The sequence below is a fragment of the Branchiostoma floridae genome, chromosome 5 (genome assembly GCF_000003815.2).
Source record: "Branchiostoma floridae strain S238N-H82 chromosome 5, Bfl_VNyyK, whole genome shotgun sequence".
NCBI lineage: Eukaryota > Metazoa > Chordata > Leptocardii > Amphioxiformes > Branchiostomatidae > Branchiostoma > Branchiostoma floridae.
The window spans coordinates 7,131,941-7,153,291 of NC_049983.1; the positions used below are offsets into that span (position 1 = coordinate 7,131,941).

The 21,351-nt window shown below is 39.6% G+C and overlaps 1 protein-coding gene across 4 annotated transcripts in view; it reads right to left on the bottom strand.

Moving 5' to 3' along the window:
* Positions 1–21,351, bottom strand: part of LOC118415607 (WASH complex subunit 4-like) — a 33,939-nt gene that overhangs the window by 1,383 nt on the left and 11,205 nt on the right. For 3 of the 4 annotated variants that reach the window (XM_035820311.1, XM_035820314.1, XM_035820313.1), the window contains exons 8-33: positions 20,897–21,014; positions 20,029–20,156; positions 19,401–19,561; positions 18,576–18,617; positions 18,017–18,131; positions 17,288–17,413; positions 16,657–16,764; positions 16,466–16,507; positions 16,168–16,216; positions 15,090–15,145; positions 14,854–14,933; positions 14,454–14,559; positions 13,868–13,984; positions 12,914–13,082; positions 12,220–12,374; positions 7,971–8,045; positions 7,179–7,283; positions 6,230–6,364; positions 5,531–5,639; positions 4,605–4,671; positions 3,934–4,020; positions 3,285–3,348; positions 2,966–3,049; positions 2,162–2,258; positions 1,822–1,916; positions 310–505 (exon numbers count right to left, since the gene is read on the bottom strand). In XM_035820311.1, the coding sequence (XP_035676204.1) occupies positions 310–505; positions 1,822–1,916; positions 2,162–2,258; positions 2,966–3,049; positions 3,285–3,348; positions 3,934–4,020; positions 4,605–4,671; positions 5,531–5,639; positions 6,230–6,364; positions 7,179–7,283; positions 7,971–8,045; positions 12,220–12,374; positions 12,914–13,082; positions 13,868–13,984; positions 14,454–14,559; positions 14,854–14,933; positions 15,090–15,145; positions 16,168–16,216; positions 16,466–16,507; positions 16,657–16,764; positions 17,288–17,413; positions 18,017–18,131; positions 18,576–18,617; positions 19,401–19,561; positions 20,029–20,156; positions 20,897–21,014 (2,686 nt within the window). The remainder of the gene's footprint in view (positions 1–309; positions 506–1,821; positions 1,917–2,161; positions 2,259–2,965; positions 3,050–3,284; positions 3,349–3,933; positions 4,021–4,604; positions 4,672–5,530; positions 5,640–6,229; positions 6,365–7,178; positions 7,284–7,970; positions 8,046–12,219; positions 12,375–12,913; positions 13,083–13,867; positions 13,985–14,453; positions 14,560–14,853; positions 14,934–15,089; positions 15,146–16,167; positions 16,217–16,465; positions 16,508–16,656; positions 16,765–17,287; positions 17,414–18,016; positions 18,132–18,575; positions 18,618–19,400; positions 19,562–20,028; positions 20,157–20,896; positions 21,015–21,351) is intronic. The other variant, XM_035820312.1, reaches the window with a different exon arrangement.

Sequence of the window (21,351 nt, forward strand, 5' to 3'; positions counted from 1 at the left end):
ATCTTGGGACCCTTAGCAGTTTTCTATATATATATGATGTGGCAGCGAAACTTCCGATTTTGAAATGACACAATCCAGACAAGCTATTGTCACAACTTTGTGAGGGTAGACAGCTTTTGTAGCCAGAAAGAAGTGACCATAAGCGGCTTTCTTTGGAAATGCAGGGGGCGTTTCTGTGGTAGACTTCGAAACAGGATAAATCAAGAAGAGGTGAATAACTTCATAATTTTTTAACTGTAGATAACCGATGTAATGGTAAGTGTTTTTCTTGAGTCCCTCTAGAAAAAAAGTCCCTCTTGAGTCTCTCACCTTCTTTCTTTTCTTCCTGTTCCTCGGCCGCTGTCTTGTCTGCACGGAAGAATATCCTGGCAGAGCTGAGGGAGTAGTACAGCAGGTCGAACTCCTGCACATACACGTCCAGCCTGCGTACTGTCAGGTTCAGAGTCTGCTGTAACTTCTCATCCTCCACAGTCTGGGACCTCTGCAGCTGTTGGTGGATCTGTCTCTGAACAGGGGGAGGGGGGCGTCAGTAACATAGAATATTACAAGGGGTGAGAGAGTAGTACAGCAGGTTGAACTCCTGCACATACACGTCCAGCCTGCGTACTGTAAGGTTCAGGGTCTGCTGTAACTTCTCATCCTCCACAGTCTGGGACCTCTGCAGCTGTTGGTGGATCTGTCTCTGAACAGGGGGAGGGGGGTGTCAGTAACATAGAATATGACATGGAGCTGAGGGAGTAGTAGAGCAGGTCAAACTCCTGCACATACACATCCAGCCTGCGTACTGTTAGGTTCAGCGTCTGCTGTAACTTCTCATCCTTCACTGTCTGGGACCTCTGCAGCTGTTGGTGAATCTGTCTCTGAACAGGGTAAAAGGGGTGGGGGGTGGGTGAGTAATAGAGAATGGTGTAAATGTACATGTGTATCTAATTGCATTTCCATGATTGTAATGAAGATAAATACACTATGTATCATTGTATTTGTAAGACAATTCTTGTGAATACTGTAAATGCATTTAAGTTCACGGGGATTTAATTTTGCGGTAGCGGGAAAAAGGACCTTTCGCGGGGGTTTTAAGTTTGCAGTAGCACCATGTACTGTAGTCTCTCACTGCGATGGAAAAACGGTTGCTTTAAATTCGCGGTGAAGCAGCCACTGCAAAAAACGCGAACATTAAATCACCGCGAAAGTTTCTGCATTTACAGTATCTGATTGGTCAATGTCCCCTGGCTATACAATGATAATATGACATGTACATGTACATTGTGTATCATTGTATTTCTAGGATTGTAGGGAGGATGAATAAACTGTGTTTCATTGTATTGTATTCAATGAAATGAATGACTATTTTCGAGAATAGCGGCCATTTGACACAACCCTGTTACTAAGATCATGGCCGTTTGACAGCTGCACCTGTGAATGGGATTGACTGTTCGACGTTCGAACGGCAACGTTAGCGTCCGTTCAAAGGTATGGCGTTCAAACTCTTTGCACGTCCAATGTAAGAGCAGTTGAGTTTAGGAATCGGAAGCGTCCAGACATGTTTTCTTGTTGACCATCTGTTACTCCTCTGTGCTCCCTCATACACATAGCTGCCAGCTTTACATTGCCACTAAAATGACGAAAGCAATCCCTCACAATGTGCCGAGCTGGTGTTGACCCTAGAATCAAACTCCGGCTCACAGCTTGACGAAATTTGACCCATATGGCCAAGTACAATGTCATGCACTACCATAGATTTTAATACATTTACAGAGAAATATTCTGATCAGATGGATAAGGTGCACGTATGTGTACAACTGACAATTCTAGCAGACTTACCTTTTCCTTGTTGTACTTCTCTCTAACCGACTGGAACCAGTGCAGGGAGTCAAAGTCATGGTACTGGTCCAAAAGCTTCAGGATGTATGCCACTCCTGAAACATGTTAGTACAGATGTCAGCTTTATGTCTGCTTTAAATGTTTGTAGTATGTTTTTTGGTCAATTTTGAGTCTAGAACAGTGACTGTTAATTGATATTCACTATGTTTGGACAACAACAAGAAAATATCTTACATATGCGCACTTCCCACCACGAGTTGTCCGCCATTTTCACCAACCTTTAAACAAACCAAGGAACGTGTTTGGTGATGTGTGTAGAAGATAAAGGCCATAAACTCACCCATGGCAAAGCCATCATCTGTGAAAGCTGCTCCAACCTTGTTCTTCCTGTTCAGTTTCTCCTTTGATGTGATGGAATGTTCAACAAAGTTCAGCGTCTGGAGGGAATACAATCATGAAGACTTCAACATCATTTGTGGGGTTGCGTGGTGTAAGTTGTAACAGCAGGGTGTTTGCCATGGTGAGAACTTAGCCAGTGACAAGTGGTGTACAGCTATAGCACCATCACTCAGATGAAATCACCAACCATTGGACGTACAACCATCACCCTTAGTTCCTGGCCGCCCTGCTTATAAATATTGATGAGGTTACCCTTATACATGCAAGACAGCTTTTGAAAACGGAATGTCTATTCTCTGATTGGCTGACAGCTGGTTTGGGGGGACGTCCACAGGAACTAAGAGTGACGGTTGAAAGAGCAGGGCACATCCAGACAGGCAGTTTGGCTGTTGGATGTCCCTGCATAAGAGGATGGTTCCCTAAGAAAAGCCAAAAACTCCTACCTTCACTGACACTGACAGGTGAAATTAATTCCTTTGGCTGCTTTGGTTAGAGATGTCCCTTGCATAGGACATACAATGAAAAAGTGGAGTTTCAATATTTGAGGAGAGCCACACTTCAAGCATGCAAACAACTCACCTGAAACTTATAGGATCTTCCCGATCCTGGGTGTATGTAGTGGATCGATTTGCCCGGTTATGTAGCTTGTACTGTTCAATACAAACCTGGTGTTCTTGCCATAAGGCAGTTCACTGGGTATGCAATGTACAAACAAATTAAATTAAATATAAAACTAGAATCTTACCAGTGGAGGGAGGATGATGTAAAAGTTCCTCAAATGCATGTTCTTGGGGTTACGAAACTCTGGTGCAAAGACGTCAACAAGCATCTAAAAGAAGGACATACGTCAACAATGGCGCATCAGACATTGGGCAAGTGTATCACTGACTATATACATACAAAACTGTCCAATACCTTTTCAAGCCACATACAGAAAAACTGTTTAGGAGTCATCAACATAGTCTGAAATGTTTAAGTTGCTGTTTGGCTGAATACTGGCTCCTTTACTTAAGTGATCTTTTCAATTTGAGCTCACACACTTGTATGTTGTTAATGTGCCTCACCTTGAAGTACTCTGTTCCCTCTGCAAAGTTCTTAGCAAGGTCTGAGATGACCGTGTCTAGATGCCTGTAATGGACAAGAGATTACCAATTTATAAAAGAAGAAGAACTTTATTGCACGACATTTGTATACGATACAATGTATGGCAAGAACTATTACACAAAGTACAAAACAAAGGTGTAGGATAAAGCTTAGCAACCTACTTAACATAACAATAAGGGCTAACATAATTCTTTATTATAGTATTGCAATGGAGTAGGCTAATCATTAGTTACGGTATTCTTTCTAATAGCAGAGCAGTCCTTGATATATTTGCCTATTTTTGCATTTTTTATGGGAGTTCTGACATCTTAAGATATATACAAATCTGTTTGTGGCATCGAGTTTCTTGAAATCTGTTGTACTTGATTTGAGATATATAAATAATTCATTGCGTAAAGTAGCGCATCTAGAACATAAATATACATTATAAAGTGAAATTCATCTTCAATTCGCTTTGGGCAGAATGGACAGAACCTTTGGTCAGGGGCTATATTTTAGTATCTTACTGATGATTGTGAAATTTTGTGAAATGATTGTGAAATTTTGAATTCAATTTGACGGAATAAATCTGGTTGAAATGGAGTCAGCGGCATAGATTAGGAGACTTACTTGGCTGAGGTTTGACACTCTTCAGACAGACCTTCGTCCTTCACCAGATCTTCAAATGTCACTATGTCGTCCAAGTCAGGAACAAACCTGAAAAAGACCAATGTAATGTAGAACCATTTAGGTACAGGGCCGGGTAGGGCTGGGTAGTTTTTTCTTCATGGATGCCAGTGGGAGTTGGATACTCCACCAGACAGATTCTCTTGTAGCAAAATGGTCCGTTGTTTTGAGTATCTACAAGTTTTCAAAGGTTCAAAACACAATTAGGTCCAAGTTCAGGTCTGGACCTGGATCTGATCCTCAGGAGATGAACCAGACCTGTACATGTACAAAAAAAACGTACCTGAATTTTCTGTATCTGTTATACCCACCCCTATCTTTTTTTTTGTATAATGAGTTTCTCCATATAGATAGAAAATGGAGGGTATGGCAGAATAGGTGTCAGAAGACGCCTTTTCAGGTCTCTAAGCTGATGTATGGCACTGGCCACTGTTTAAAATGGGTCAATATAATTCTGTCTCATGCATGTAACTTCTATCTAGTATCTATGTACATCAAGCATTATGTAACACGTTACAACAAAGTAGACTCCCTGTAGTTAAATTCCCTGAGTGTATGTTTACCTGACAACCTCGCACATTGTTTTTTACAATGCTGTATCCTTCAAACCTCACCTGATAGCATTGCTGCAGCAGTGAAGACCACCAGATCGGATCATACGAACATAGCCCATGGCATTGCCTGATGGAAATAGTAGAACATTTAACAGTCTACGTATCTACATTTTGCATAAAGTGTCTGCACAAACATGCATGTTACGTCTTTCCTTGTTATACATACAACCATGTAACATAAAAACTGTCTTTGATTGTCATAAACACATAGTTACAGTTAGCAGAGTGGTAAATGTACAATTGAATCATATTCGAAATTTTCACTTCTTCCGAACATGAAAAGCTATCTGCTACAAAAAAATCAAAATAGCATGTCAAGTACAAAAGAGTCTAAAATGATACCAACGTTCTGCTGCAGTACCTATAAGTCACACATGAGAGGGTCTATAATCAACCTTGATCTTTGTGAACACATTACCCTTAGGCCTAGGAAAAAAAATGTTGTGTTTCCTGTTTCCCTACCTACCCTAAAAAAACCTGCCGACCCTAGACTTTTTTTTTGGGTGGGCAGTGGAGTCACATAGCTTCCAGTTAGAATTTTTATTTGGCCTGCTTCCTATTGAAGTAAAACACTGCTTGTCCCATCTAATGAAGGATAAATGTATCTATCATGCACAAAATTAAAGTTTGACATTGAAAGACAAGTGTCATCATACCTTTCAGTTTACTTTGTTCAACTGTATTGTAAATATGTATCACTAGAATTTTGGCCAGCCTAAAAAAAATACAAGAAAAAAAAACATAATCCCTTCCTACCGACCCATTTTTTTTCCTAGGCCTTATGAGATTTTCTAAAGTTATGCTGACTATGAATATCTGGAAACACAAGCACACAGACACACACACAAACACACGTTTAACAATACCCCCATTTTTCCTAGAGATAACTATTCAGCTCAGTCTATAGAAGACTCCCCTCCCCTTACCTATCTGTGTGATGAGCTGTCTGAACTGGTCCAGGTAACTCTGCCCGTCCGGAGTCATGCCAAGCTTACGAATCCCACGGTTGAACTTGTCAGCACGATCAAAGGGGTACTGAGGAATTACAAATAAGTAATAACTTAAAGTTAGACCACAGGGCTTTGGAGCTGATTCTTTGGCTTAGGCCATTTTTAGCATGTTAATTGGATTAAATGGATGACATCGTCTGGGAACCCCCAAACTGATGCTAGCATGCAATATAAAAAAAGGTTGGTATAACTTCATTCATTTTGAAATCTTAATGGTACTTACCACTTAGTGGTAGGGAAGGTTAAACAAATGACTAACAACATGGAGTATACAGTATACCAAATAATATGTTTTTCATCTAGTTTGTTCTTGAGATTTTCTTCTTTGACTTTTGAACTGACTTTGGCATTCTATCTGTTTTCCAATACATTTTGCAACTTAAGGCCTTTTGCAGCTGCTTTGTACAATGAACAGTGTGGACACAAACTTTATTTTTGGAAATGGATAATGACAAATCGATGCACATGATGACATACAGATGTCATTAATAAAATCAAATTTTCACTTTTATGCCATTCTACACAAAACAGGTAACTCTCAATACTGTGACGATAGAAAAAGTCCAAAATGGAAGAAGCAACAAGAATGTTATACTGTGTCAGATATGTATGAACCTTCTGATCCGTCTGAAGATGGTTTTCCTTAAAGAAGCGCAGGTCCTTGATGAGTCTTGACTTGATGTGTTCATCGTACAGGAACTGGGAGAAGATGAAGAACTTCTTCCTCAGGAACTGGAAGGTGAAGTTCACCTGGGCAAGAGTAAAAGAATCATTAGTATAAAAAATTCAATACTAAAAAAATGTGCCCCAAAATTTGGTGTCCTTGAAAAAGAATTGTTACAACCTTAATCTTAACATCCAAATCTACCCAAAAGGGCAACCACAATTTCGACATCCAAATCTACCCCAAAGGACAACTACAACTTCAACATCCAAGTACAGTATTTGAATCCAAAATGTACTCAAAGCACTTGATATTTGAATTATTCAATGGAGCCTGTGTGATAACAAGAAGCCCATGTGATAATCCAAGTTATCATCTGGTTCAGAACACATAATAAAAGTATAAGAATTTATTCAAGTAATTACGGCACAGCTATTGACATGGAAAGCATAGCGGTAGCTGCTCAAGACCACACCATGTGGAGAAAACAGGCTCACCGAGTTGACCAATGCAACAGTGTTGTGGGAGGATCTAAGGTCTAAAGGTAAGGTACTGACAGATACCGTTCTTGGCTCCCATTATGGCAGGGTGATATCCACCACTGTGACAGAACTCTAAGAGTAACAACTTCAACCTGTTCAAGTTTGGGACTTCACAGTTTAAAAACAGTATTCTGCCCTATTGTGTGAGACTTGAATGCTGTTAAAGAAATGAAATCTTGTAAAGAATTGGATAAGTTATATTGTCTTGTAATGCTTTTACTATGTTAAGCTAATTATACTGTTATTAGTGTTAAGCTATTATTGTATGAAACTGCAAATTCAGCCCTTTGTGCTGCATTACAGTTTTTAAATTCAATATACCATTTAAAGAAAGGTACATGTATATCATTATACTTACAGTGGTGTTCATAATGCCTGAGCCATGTGTGCGGATAGAGTTGGCGATGTGGCGGATGTTGATGGTGTTCAGGTGCTTGTTGTTACTGGACATCTCTACAAAAATCTGCACAGTCAAAGAAACCATGATTACATGTAAATCTTCAATGATCAAGTAAATGAGGTCTTAAACAGTCCCATTCATTTGCTCTCTCCCTTACTTACAGCTTACTGTACATGCCGGCAAAAAGAAGACGTAAGAATGCCAGCTTGTCATGTCAACATCAGTCAACATTTAATATTATATCTATAGGAATTTTGACCATTTCCAGAATTCTTTAAAAGAATGCCCCCCCCCCAAAAAAAAACCCTCACAAATACCAAGAACATGTTTGGGTTGCATGTTGAAGTACTTACCAAGTATGAAGTTCCTGTCATTTAGCACAATTGAAATATGAACTCTCCTCATTACTAAATCTACAACTGAAACGCCCTACAAGACCTATAGTGTATTTACCAAACAAAAATCGAGACCATAGCTAGTCCCAGAACACAAAATATCATAACCAGAAGTTCCACTGCTCTTCCAAAGCAAGCTGCCAGGGGGCCAAAAATCTAATCAGTTCGAGGTCTTATCAAAACCTACCTGTACATGTGCATGTACATGTATGCACATACCAAGTATTAGACAATTTATCCAGGCATTCTTGAGTTCTCGTCTTAACAGTCAAACACGCACACACAAACACATGTGAATGCTGATGAAACCATAACCTTGTTGGAGAAGGCAATGGACTACACAAAATGTAGTTACCTGGTTGTTAAGGTTGTAGAGGTACTTGGATACAAAGATGTGGATGTTCCTCATAATCTCCAGTACATCAAGGCCCTGTAGACATTAAAAAACAAAACAATTTAGACCTTCTTCCATTCATGTTTCACTTTCAAAAATCTTCTCACCAATACAGTAAGAATTCCATTTTGAAGTTTCTAGACATGCGTAAAGTTAACATAGGCTGATGTACATAATTTTTATTCAGAAAGGAAAAATACCAGTAGAAATTTTTGTATTTGGAACCAGCTAGAGCCAACTCAAGTAAGTGGATTGCACAACTATGTAATGTAACAGATCTAGAAGCTTACAATGTATAGTATTACATACACAAGGTGTACCCAATTTCATTTAGAACAAAGCTTAGCCTCAAGGCAGTCCTGATTGCAAAAGTTTCTCCACTGTTTCAAACATGTACATGTTACCAGGGGACTCAATCCTACTGGCAGTAGTGTTACTTGCACGACTGGAGTAAGCTGAGTTAAAGAAGAGCTGCCAAAAATCCAATTCTACGGAAGGACACAGTCTTACAAGTAAGAGCAGGTATGTTAAGAGCCCTGTCACGAACTTGCCTTTTTTCTTCTGTTGACAAAATTACCTACATTTATAACAGTGCCTTTTGTGATGGTTATGTAGTATATGCATATAGCATGCATTTCTAGCAATTCTGCTTCTGGATGCAAAGGTTGGGAGTTTCAGTCAGCAATGTTGTCCGTCTTGTACTTGTGGTTGAATCTCAGACTGTTTGGAAGTTTGACGCTTTTTCATTAGCTTACATAGTGCTGTGCGGCTTTGCTACAGCTTGCATGTTTAAAGCCAAGCAAAACCTGGTTACCCATACTCTTGTGTATAAGTGTGCTGGTTCTTTTACGTGCAGAGGTTTAATACTTGAAGCTTATGAATGATGAAGCTCGCTAATACACGAGGCCACTGGTTTTTAATTCTCTCACCATTCAAAAGGACAACTGAATGTGAAATTCAAGGCCGTTACAACATACAGGTTTCAGAGCTGGGGCCAACTCTATGATCACTGGCCCATACAGATAGACAGAATATAGACATTATGGGCACGCAGGGATTGCGCTACCACTTGCGCTATATGAACACCTAAAAGGTACATTTTGTATACTGGTACAAAAGACCTGCAATCATTCCCGGGTCCACTGTTTATCATCCATGTCAAAAAAAGCAAATTAAAGGAATTTTCAAGATAGGTTGAACTGCATGTAACAAAAGCAATCATACAGTAAATTGACATAAATTTGTACTGTAGCAACTTTTCATGGCAGAAAACTCCAGTTAGACTAACTGTATGGAGAACTGAATCATGTATTTTCCATTCCAGTGTACAGAACCCCTGCCATGCTGTCCGTCCTGACCCTATTGATGACCTGTTGTGTGGCCGTGGGCTTCCCCTCCCACTGCAGGAGGGTCAGTTGGGTGGAGTGTGGTCTGGAGCACACCAGGCCATCTCAACACACCAGCACGGTCAGCGGTCAACCTTGCATCCTGTGCAACAATCCTGACAAAGAGTCTGTCATCACAACGTCGCATATCCCGATTCCAACTCCAATATGCATCCATGTAGAAATATCTGGCTCAATCCTTGGCATAAGGGGGTACCCATTGGGTACATTTTCAACCACAAAACTGTCCATCCCGCATCCTTCTAGTCTAGAAAGCCTGGCTCTTGTTCAGGACGGAATCACAGATATAGAGAGGAAGGCTCTGATGGGGTTTACCGGGTTGCTGAGGTTGAATCTGGCCATGAATGAACTGACACATGTCAAAAGAGGCTGGTTTGCTGGCCTGGGAAATCTCCAGCATCTGATTCTCTCTCACAACAGGATTGTCCATATTGACCTGTGTGCGTTCAACAACCTCACTCTTTCGAGGCTCGAGTTACAGAACAACTTGCTCAAGACGGTGTGTCCCAATTGGTTCTACGGACTGAACAGGTACAGACCCGTGAACACGCTGTCTCTGGCGTCCAACCCGATTGCGTCCATTCCTCGGAGAGCGTTTCGTTACATACCGGACATCAGGAGTCTAGACCTGGGTTCGACCGCTCTGTTGTGTCTGGACAAGGATATCTTCAGAGAGCTACAAAGTTTAAAGAGCCTGAACTTGAGTGGTACTCTGTTACGCACAGGGTGCGATCAGCCACCATGTAAAATGTCGTGGAGCTTTTTCACCAGGGTGTCTTTTTTTGGAAAACAGGACATTCATGTACACGTATCTCTTGACGGGCTCCACTTCTTGTCCTGTGTTGAGTATGACCCCAACAGCAACCAAACTAAACTGTTGTCCCTGTTTGGTCCAACCACTATTGCATGGGAGAAGGTATCGGCCAGTAACTTTGGCGCCTGCCCAAAGTTGGGCGACTCCCAAAACATGGGCACCGCTAAGCCACCATTTATCGTAATTGTTAGCAACGGATTGTCACACGATGAACTGCTCACAAACGAACTTAACATGTCGTGTAGTCAAGCATGGGACCACAGTGGAGGCCTAACATTGGCCTTGGGAAGTGCCGAAAGACTGAGCTTACAACTAATACCCATGGACGCATACCTGAATACGTCCCCGACAACCATTGCCATGGTGTTGGACCACCCACCAGAAAACAGCACCAACTACTCGAACATCAGCCACAGCAGCGTAAGAACTGTAAGTTGTTTTCTAATCACCAAGAACCGCACCTCTCAACTGTCTGTGGAAGTTTCACAGTTCCGTAGACAGCATGACCACTCGTGTTTTGATGCCCAGACAGCTGAGGACCCTACCTTATCTGCCTTCACCACAGAAACAAATCATTTGATGACAACGACTGATTCAGCAATTCGAGTCTCCACTACTAACCAAGGTGACAAGGAAACGTCTACTCCGGACCACGTGACAGTTATTACTGTAGTGGTGTCAGTGGTAGGAGTATTCCTGCTGTCGCTTATGGTAGGGTATCTGCTATGGCGGTATGTCAAATACCGAAACAACGGTTCAAATGAGCAGGAATCGCAGCTTGACAGGGCTACCACAGGTCCTGCTTTGTCTACGAACAACCATCGAGAGATTGTTGAAGAGAACGGACACCACAGCCACATAGAAGAGGATGATCGCACTTCGGATAGTCAAAATCAGGAAGACCATCCAGAAGAGAATGATTGTGCGACCAATACACCCGGCCATCAAGTGATCCCCATAGAAAACAACATCAGTACAAATGTACACAACCAGCAAGAGTTGCCCAAAGAAAGCAATAAAGATACATGTACGAATGCACAAAATGAGCATGAGGCAGAAGAAAAGGATGACCACTCTCCAAAGTCACGCACCAACAAAAAGATCCAAGAAGAGAACGATCAAGTTGCGTCTACACACAATGGGCAAAAGATCTCAATAGAAAACAACCGTGCAAACGATCATGTTGTGGCTAGTACACAAAACTGCCAACAGATCTCAGAAGAAAACGACCATGCTACAAGTCTACGTAAGTGTACGGACAGCCATATAGAGGTCCCCAAAGAAGGGCCTGGAACATCAGACATGACACCACCAGGTCCCCTAGAGTACCAGGCTACAAGTGACACACCCTTGCCTGTGAGTCACACAAGCACAGATGTCCCATCCACATCATTGTCACTACCTGGAGTTGGACCTTATGCTCCTGTGTTCAAGTACGATGCCCAAGGTCTGCCAGTGTGTGAAATCTAGGTCCAATGATGATACAACACTGATAAATTCACTGCTTTGCCAAGTAGGCATTACAGCTTGTCATTATGTTTTATACCTAAGTAATGTTTTATACCTACAAATATGTTAGGTATTTGCTCCTAACATAGTTGAATACTAAGAAAATCACACTTTTGTAGCTGCTACTGTAAACTGTTGTAGTTTTTGCAGTACTGCACCACCAACACAACTGACAGTACCAAGTACAGTACTGTACAACTGATTGTTTTCTCTCAATTTTTCAATTCTTTTGAAATGCATATTCTAGCTTTTCTATCACTTTAAATTTGCTTCTGAATCATCTTTTGAGCAATCACATACAATGCATTCCTAAATGATGTACATGTATCTATGAAGCACATTGGCAATGCCAATTGTAAATCAATTCTGATTTTACAACATTCAGTGTTCAATGTACTATCTATTGTTTGTCTGTTGGTTTGTTTGTTTGTTTAAACCATTCACTGCAAACAAAGAAAAATGTGTAAAACAATAGACCCACCTGCTCCAGAGTCTGTGTGGGCAGGTGTGCCTCCATCATGTTCAGTCCATACTTCTGCTCTGCCAGGTTCCTCATCTCGCCGTACGTCTTCCAGTCATGCAGCGCGACCGTAGTCAGGTTGTAGAAGGTCCTCTCCAGGTAGTGGGTTACATAGGCTGGGGGTACAGACATTGAGGAAATAGGAAAACTTCCAGATGACATAAAAGTAAACTGTAGAAACTTAAAGTGTCATTATTGTAAAATAATAAAGAGTATAAGTTAGAGTTATCCTAGGCTATGTTGATTAATATCAACATATGGATGACATCCTCTGGAAACCCAAATCTGATGTGAGCATGCAAAGAAGGAAAATTTGCCCCCCCCCCCCCAAAAAAGTTGTCTTCATTACGAAATCTATGACACACAGACTGACAGAGTATAGTATTCCAAACATGCATTTGTCATTTTTGTTCTCTCACATTTGACTTTGGCATTGACTTTTACATTCTACGAAAATAGGATCAGTTTTCCCAAATCATTTTGGTTGCAATTATGGTACGCTATTGCTCATTTTGCAATTGTACAATCTACAGCAATAACTCAAAAACTTTTGGGGTGGTGGGAGGTTGGGCTGGACAAAAATTCTTGCGGCGTGCAGATGTCATCCATACAATCATATCAACATAGTCTAAATTGGACAAACAGGTTGCCTCACCTCTGATATTGATGAAGCTGTTAAAGAACCGGATGGGGCGGATCATGAAGAAGTGGCGCAGGTCCATGAGACCGTTCTTGAAGGGGTTCCTGTCGTCCAGCTGCAGGTGGGTGTGGATGGACAGGCGCAGATCCGTCTCTACGTCACGACACAGGCGGTCAAGCATGTGCTGGGGATTAAGGGTAGAACAAATGTTACAGTTGAACACAAAATATGCTAATGCCATGTTTTTCAGCTGGTTCCTTCATACTATAGTGTGCTAAGAGGATTTCACCTGTACAGTCACTAAATGACTTTTTTTTTCAGTATCTTTCAAGGAAATACAATATCATACAATGTCATGTACATTTGTATAATTATGACACTTTTGTGCAGAAGCATGAACAAATGTTATCAACTACATGATTGTATATCCTTAGATAGGGACCTTGGGTAGATTTCTTCAGGGGCTATTTGTACTACTGCACAGCAGCTTTGCCACAGCATGCATTCTCAACCAAGCAGGCTTACCACAAAGCTCCCTCGTATACCCTAGGATTGAACCTATCGATGCACAAAATTGAATCTAAATGGCCAAATAGCAGGGTTGCAATCAGGGCTCTAGGTAGCACCCTTTTTTCCGTCAATTGACAGAACTTTGTTGTGTGTGACGGAAAAAAATCATGTTGCTTTTACAATGATATCTCAGGAAAATCTTGCAAGGCCATATCTTGCATATTGCGTCATTGGTCAATTTTCCAAGATGTAACTTGATGTAGTGATGCTACTGGTGGGATATCTGCTTTGTGACTTTAACAGTCAATGACGGAAATTTGTTCACGACAATGGAAAATTTTTCCTTTAATGGGAATTAGGTTGATGGGAAAAAATCCAGCTGGCCAGAGACCTGGTTGGACTTGCCACTTGTGACAAAGGCATTGCACTCTTGAAATAAAATAAATAAAATTTCCTTACCTCATGCATACTGTCCATAATCTCCTTGTCAAAGATGTCCAGTAGAGTCTGTGGTGAGTCCAGATGTTTACTTTGCTGCATGGGAGCTACACAGTCACATAGGGCCGCAAACATGTACTAATGTAAGAGAAAAACATGGGAAAAACTTCCTATTATATTGTACAATTATGTATTTTTCAAATGCTACATTTTGTACTCAATAATGCTCACTTAAATGAAACTTTAAGGTATATTTGCCTTTTTGTCATCTATGAATTTCTTTCTTGCAACACTAGGATTTTACATCATAAATTTAATTATATTTTTTACTCATTCAAAAGTACATGTCTTGGAAAGACATACATTGTATAACTTGTTAGTCAACATCTTGCCATTGACACCTTCTACATATGTAAGCCTTTAACAAAATTCAATACACTTCATAAGAGTTCAGGAAGAATAGTGGAATGATAGAAAATGTTATCACTAATGGAGATCCAAATAAAACAAACAAACAAAAATTTATACAGTGCCAAATTCAACTGGAAGTCATCTGTCGTTTATTTGTATAATGGATGCACATAAAGTAAAAGAATGTCCTACTTACATGTATCCTTTGTGCGTCTACACGGTCCTCGTACACATCCTGTACATACAGTGGGAACACCACCCGGTGCCAGTACACAAAACTGCAGTCACAAGCAGCATGTAACCTGGGAAGAGAGAAACATTGTCCAAATATGGTGTAAAGCCATGATGGCTGTAAAATGTACCAGTTAATAAGTATCTTATAAGTTAAACATAAATACTACTAAAATCTGAACACTTGTCTTGGACCATTTTTTCATTATTCCAATATGGAAATCAAAGTCGAAAACAAATCTAGCCCCTGCAGTTAAAAAAATAATGCTAGAGGTCCAAAACCTGTATTGTATACGACTTATTCCCCCATCCAAGTTAATTTCATCTTTTCCATGACCTATGACCTGCAGTAACCTGTGCCCTACCTTTGCCTGATGTCACAGATCATGTCTAGTTTCTTCATGATGAGTTGGAAGTTTGTCAACTCATCTTCTTTGAAAGCTTTCTGTAAAGTACATAAAAGACATAACCAAAACATTTACATAATATTTCTCAAATTATTCTGATTTTCAAAGTAATGTGTATTATGCATTGTGAGACATTATCAGGCTGCATTAAAAAAATATGAGAAGAGGGATTGAACAAGAAAGAATGAACATACCATCTGTGCCCCAACGCACATTGCAAGGTTGATGATGAGCCTTCTTTCCTTGGTCACTGTAACAAATATGAACAAACAGTTGCAAGTTTCTGCATGTTATTACTGAATGGTGAGGTCTAAAACTAAAACCTTCCTGACAATTCATAATTAGGAAAAAATGTCAGGTTCATACAAAATTTGGGTAAAACAAGCATACTAGCTGTGTATTCGCATGCAACAGCAAAAAAAGGAAAATTTTTCATAAAGGAACACCCAGCACAGTGTATATGTTGTCTTACCACCCCATCTTTCCTTGGTACTGATTGGCTATCCATTCTACTTTTCCTTGGTACTGATTGGCTATCCATTCTACCTTTCTTTGGTACTGACAGGCTATACATTCGTCCTTCCCTTGGTACTGATTGGCTATCTATTCTACATTTCTTTGGTACTGATTGGCTATCCATTGTACCTTTCCTTGGTACTGATTGGCTATCCATTCTACTTTTCCTTGGTACTGATTGGCTATCCATTCTACCTTTCCTTGTTCTGATTGGTTATTAATTCTACCTTTCCTTGGTACTGATTGGCTATCGATTCTACCTTTCCTTGGTGCTGATTGGCTATCTATTCTTCCTTCCCTTGGTACAGATTGGCTATCTATTCTACATTACTTTGGTACTGATTGGCTATCCATTCTACCTTTCCTTGGTACTGATTGGCTATGCATTCTACAATTTGATGGTACTGATTGGCTATCCATTCTACAATTCCATGTTAATGATTGGCTATCTATTCTACCTTTCCTTGGTACTGATTGGCCATCCATTCTACCTTTCCTTTGTACTGATTGGCAATCCATTCAACCTTTCCTTGGTGCTGATTGGCAATCAAACGAAACATTCTTTGATACTGATTGACTGTTCAGTTTGTCTTTCCTTGTCTGACTATGCACAACAAATTTCATAGGCAAACCTAAAATCTTTTTACTTTTTTTGGTGTTTTGTTGTCTTTTTCAGTCATGCTATGATATTCCAGTTATGAAATCAAAGGTTCCACAAATCTGATTATGTTATCATTATTAACAATTATTACTTACTTGAACCGTTGAGAGCATTCTCTGCCAGTATGAGTGCTGACATCACATCCTGAAATAAAGTAGATGAAGCACTGCTTTAGATTGGTTAATGATATTCCTTGCTCAGTACTTGAATTAAGTACAGCTAAAACAATTGTGAAGCTGTCACGAGTTGAGCTACAGGAACATCCTTTTCTGCCGGTTTATAACAAATTTATCAAATAAAGGCCTTTACATAACTTTATGTTTTACACCAATCACTACAACCTGAAGTAGATGATTTGCATGAAATTACACAGAAACGTGAAAGTGGTCTCACCAAGGCTTTATCGCTGTACTTCTTGTCAGATTTCACTCGTTTCTGGAAAATGTTAAGTTGAACAATAAAATTACCTGTTTTAAAACTTACAAGAAAATCTAGAATGAATACAACTATCACATCAATTTTGAGATCATGAAAAAATACACAGAAAACAAATACTGAGATGTATATGTACATGAAACAATTACCTTAGCAGTTTCTATACTTGTCATTGCGAGGAAGCACAGGTGCTGTGTGATGTGGTGGATGGAGTCTGCTATCAGCATGGTTCTTCTGTGGAATGTGTGGTCTATGGCCTGCATGGGACAAAACAAATTCAAGATTATGTCATTAACTATGCAAATCAAGTCCACATTAACATCATGTAATTGTGTGCACCTTTATTTAAGCTACCTATAGATGCACAATCCCAAATCTACACCAATTGGTCAATATAAGATATCCAGTCATGCCAATTCCACCATTCATACAAAAATGACCCTGGACTTCCGTTAGAGCTGCTAGGAGGGCCACACTCACACTAACATACATGAACATAGTATCATTATGTGAACATGCACACACAAACACACACAAACATGCATACATACACACACGTAAGGCATATGCACACATGTACACACCATACACAAACATAAAGATCTGAGGCACGCGCACACATGCGCACACACACACAAACATGAACACACACACACCCCACACACACAGAGGCACATGCACACATGCGTATACACACACACATGCACACAAGTATAGAATCACACAAAAACAGCATCTGGAGACTTTATTTTTGCTAGCGTTCTCCACCGAGTGTCTCACCTTGAGCAGTTCTATGAGTCTACAGAGAGACAGCACTGCCGTCTTGGTCATGGGCTTGTTCATGGAGACATGGAGGTTCATGGTGGTTTTAATCAGATGGCTCAGACTGTAGGCATACAGGATACCCTAGTGGAACAAAACAAAACAAAAACCAAAAGCTTTGTGAATAGTTTCATCAGCTTGGTAAAATCACTAGTCTAGTTTCTTCAAACTCAGCTCTTCAATACCTTGAGGAAGGCGCATCACAAAGAACTCCAAAATTTTGACTGGCAAGCATCATACTTGGCTGTATTGAAAAAAATCAAAAAGCTAATATCTTTTTAATTATAACCAGTAGAGGCTTCAGTGTTAGACAGCATTTTGATTGGCCCATATTCTAAAATTCCCCAAACTCCCAAATTCTGAAATACCCTTCTCGTCAAGTCTTCTTTTACAGGAAGTCATGCATAGCACTACCCAATGTCTGATTTGTTCAAAATGCAATTTTTCATATTGCGAATGCAGTTGGAGCAGAACATAACCATCATACTTATATTGATTATAAGTGATTCTTGAGTCCTCATGAAAAAAGATTTCAGATAAAACACAAAGTAGACAACATTGAGTTGTACATTGTACAGATACAGTTACTACATTTTTGGTTCGAGGCAGATTGGACAGTTTAAGAAAAAAAATGAAAATAAATTATTGAATATATTAATGGGGCAATACCTGGAGCCAGGAACTTACCTGTATGAGGAGTGTACACCTTGAAGTAAGGTCTTCCATCAGGTTCTTCTGATTCAAGGTCGACTCGACCTTCACCATCCAGGCCGCCACTTGCAGGTGGTAAGTCTGGGTCTCCCTGGAGTACGAATTAGCTGCTAGTGTTACAACTACTGAACAATAACCATTACTAGAACATAGAGCACAAATTGACTGCTAGTGTTACTTCAGTCTGTACTGTTTTTTCAAATCCATTATTTCATCTACTAGGCAGACAGGCACTACTTCAGATAGCTTTTTAATGACTATCATATCAAAAGTTATTATGCATGATGTAGATTCTGAAGATTAATATAGCATTCAATAATACGTTTAGAACAGACAAAGAGATACTAGCATTACAGTCAATATTAGTATACATATTTTGACACAATCATCTACACGTACTTTTAACATCTAATGAAACAGACTGAAGCACAACTGACATCAACAAAATTTCTGAAGATACTATTGGGTTTTATGTTGGAGACATACATGTACAGTGTATCTATTATGAAGTAAGTCATGCCTACACTGGACTTACTTGCTCCTACTGAAGAATGTATGCGTGGGAGAGGAGAAAAGACTATAGTCAGAGAGGGAGAGAGAGAGAGAAGGGAAAGGTGTAATTATATATGCAAAGCATGGATATGGTACCAGTGTTACTGGAAATATAAGACTTGAAATACTCAGTGTATTACTTTTGCAATCAATTTAATTTGCAATATCAACTCACGGTATTTTGTTGATATTTAGATCACAAAATGACAAATGTTGAAAGTTAGGCACAAGACTAATGTAGATTTGTGACAACATGAATAAGATAAATGTACTATCATGTAATTATGAATATGTAACATACAATGTAGTTTCATCAGGTTGGTAAGTCACTGAATAAAGACTGAGACTCTTTTTGAAGCTTAAAGTTTGTTTTATTTCCACCAATGCTTCTGTGACCCTCTTTCACTTTCCTTTTGGCAATTCTGACTGGTTCACAAATTGTACTGCAGCATACATGTACATGTAACATATCACTACCTATACAAATGTACATGCAGTCCCAATTAAGGGTACTTACACAGAGTGTTTACAATGCAGTTGGAAAGAAAACTACATGTATTTGCAGATCCACAATGATTCTACACATTACTACACTATAATGTAGCTGCAGTGCAATGTGAACCAGTCATAAATGCCCTGATGAAGGTGACAGATGGTCACTGAAACATCAGTCAGTGGAAATAAAACAACAGTTCAGCAAAGAGGGTCTGCTTTAAGCGTGAATATTTAGAACACTGTAAAAACCTCCAACTGTATAAAAAATTCACCTAAAAAATCAATGAAAAATTCTGTAAAATCGTTCCCCCACCTGGCCAGAGCCTGGTTCCTCTGCTGGAGGTACTGTGTCTGGAACTGTTTGACTGCCAGGACTGCCTTCTTGTCCAGCCACTTGTCCGCCTGCTTGATCTTGTTCAGTAAGAAGTCATTTGGGTACCACACGATGTTCCCTGTCAGGGTGATGGCAGGCACCTATGCAAGAAAACAATTCTTTGTAAATATGCAAATGTTATCTAAATATTATATACACTTAGTAGTACTTCTAGTAGTTTCAACTAAGGTCCCTTGATCTTGAAGCAAAATCATCAAAAACTTCAAGCGTGTACTCATAAAACATCATAATATACTATATTATGCACACTACATGATTGTACAGTAGGCTCTGTCCAGCAGCGGCCAACAGCTTAATGTCCCGTCCTATAAGGACTGCTTTCAAGTAGTGTGCATTGAGTGAGCGACACACCAGCTTCTAGATCCAAAAGCAGGAGCACCGACCATTGTTACTACACATACCAACTTGACTACACATTCATAAGTGAATTGAAAATATATGGCTTACACACACACACTTACAGTGCATTAGACATTCCCTTTGAATTTAATTGTGACTTTAACTGTCTGAATTCTGTCCACTATCTTACCAATCTTAGTCTTAGTACCTTTTTGTAGACATCCCAGAGTGACTTGAAGAGTTTCCTGTCCATAGTTCTGAAGATCTGGAAGTGCAGGACGTACAGACCACACACACCTACAAACTTCTGTCGCTGGTCAACCTCGTTACTCTCACCTACAGGACAACAAACAAACATTATGCCAAATAGGTACTTAAAATCAAGTTCTACTAGAATATGTAAGTTAAAACTACTTTAAATATTGTAAGTTGAAACTACTTTTAATACTTAATAAATGGTGTACACTGAAACTACTCCTATTAATAGTTTCCCGCATTTCCATTTAGTATGATTTACATAAGGAACATGTATAACAAAGACAATATAGACAATGTCATGTAGAATACAACGTTTAAATTTGCATGGATTTAAATTTACGGTAGTGGGAAAATGGAGTGTTTATGATGGTTTTCAGTTCATTGTAGCATACTGTAGTCACATACTGTGATGGAAAAATATTTGTGTTTTTTTCGGGTTCGCAGTGAAGCGGCCACTGCAAAAAATCAAACACAAAACCACCACAAACATTTCTACACTTTTTATTGTACATCCACAATAATACAAATGCACTATACTTAATGGCTTTTTTTTCTTTATTCTTTGCTTTGCACTCACACAAGTAAGTAACTTATTTTAACAATGCCACATACAAAGTACAGACAGAAGGTACATTTTTACACCTGGGTGAAGTGAGGAAGGTCCTGTAAAGTGCCTTTCCTAAAGGCATAACATCAGGGTCACAGCAGGTATCGAACTTGGGACTTAATTGATGTTGTACATTTCATATACATGTGTTTTTCAAGACACCATCAATATTCTAAGACATTTACCAATAGTTTGAAATTAAGACATTTACCAATCCTGGCCTCCATGTGACTGAAGAGGCTCCTGATGTTGAGTAGGAACTCCTCAGCAAACACACTGTTCCTGGCTACACCGATGGACGGCTCGTCAAATACCTGCTCTATACAGTTCTGAAAAGGACAGGAAAATAAATGTACATGTACTGGTGCAACATACATTGTGTATTTTGTTTTAGGGGTTAGGCCATGTTGATTTGATTACTATATACCGATGGCATCCTCTGCCATGGTACTGTTAAAACTGATGAGTATATGATCATGAAAGAAAAAAAACCTGGGCCAAAATGAAGTTGCCTTCATTATGAAATCTAAGTGGTCAGAAAAATATGGTAACAAATAAACAATAGAATCATTTTGATTTGTTCTCACATCTTCTTCTTTGACTGCATTCCTTTCTGGCATTTTTTGTAATATACAGTACCGATTACGTTTATGGTCCGGTCCCACG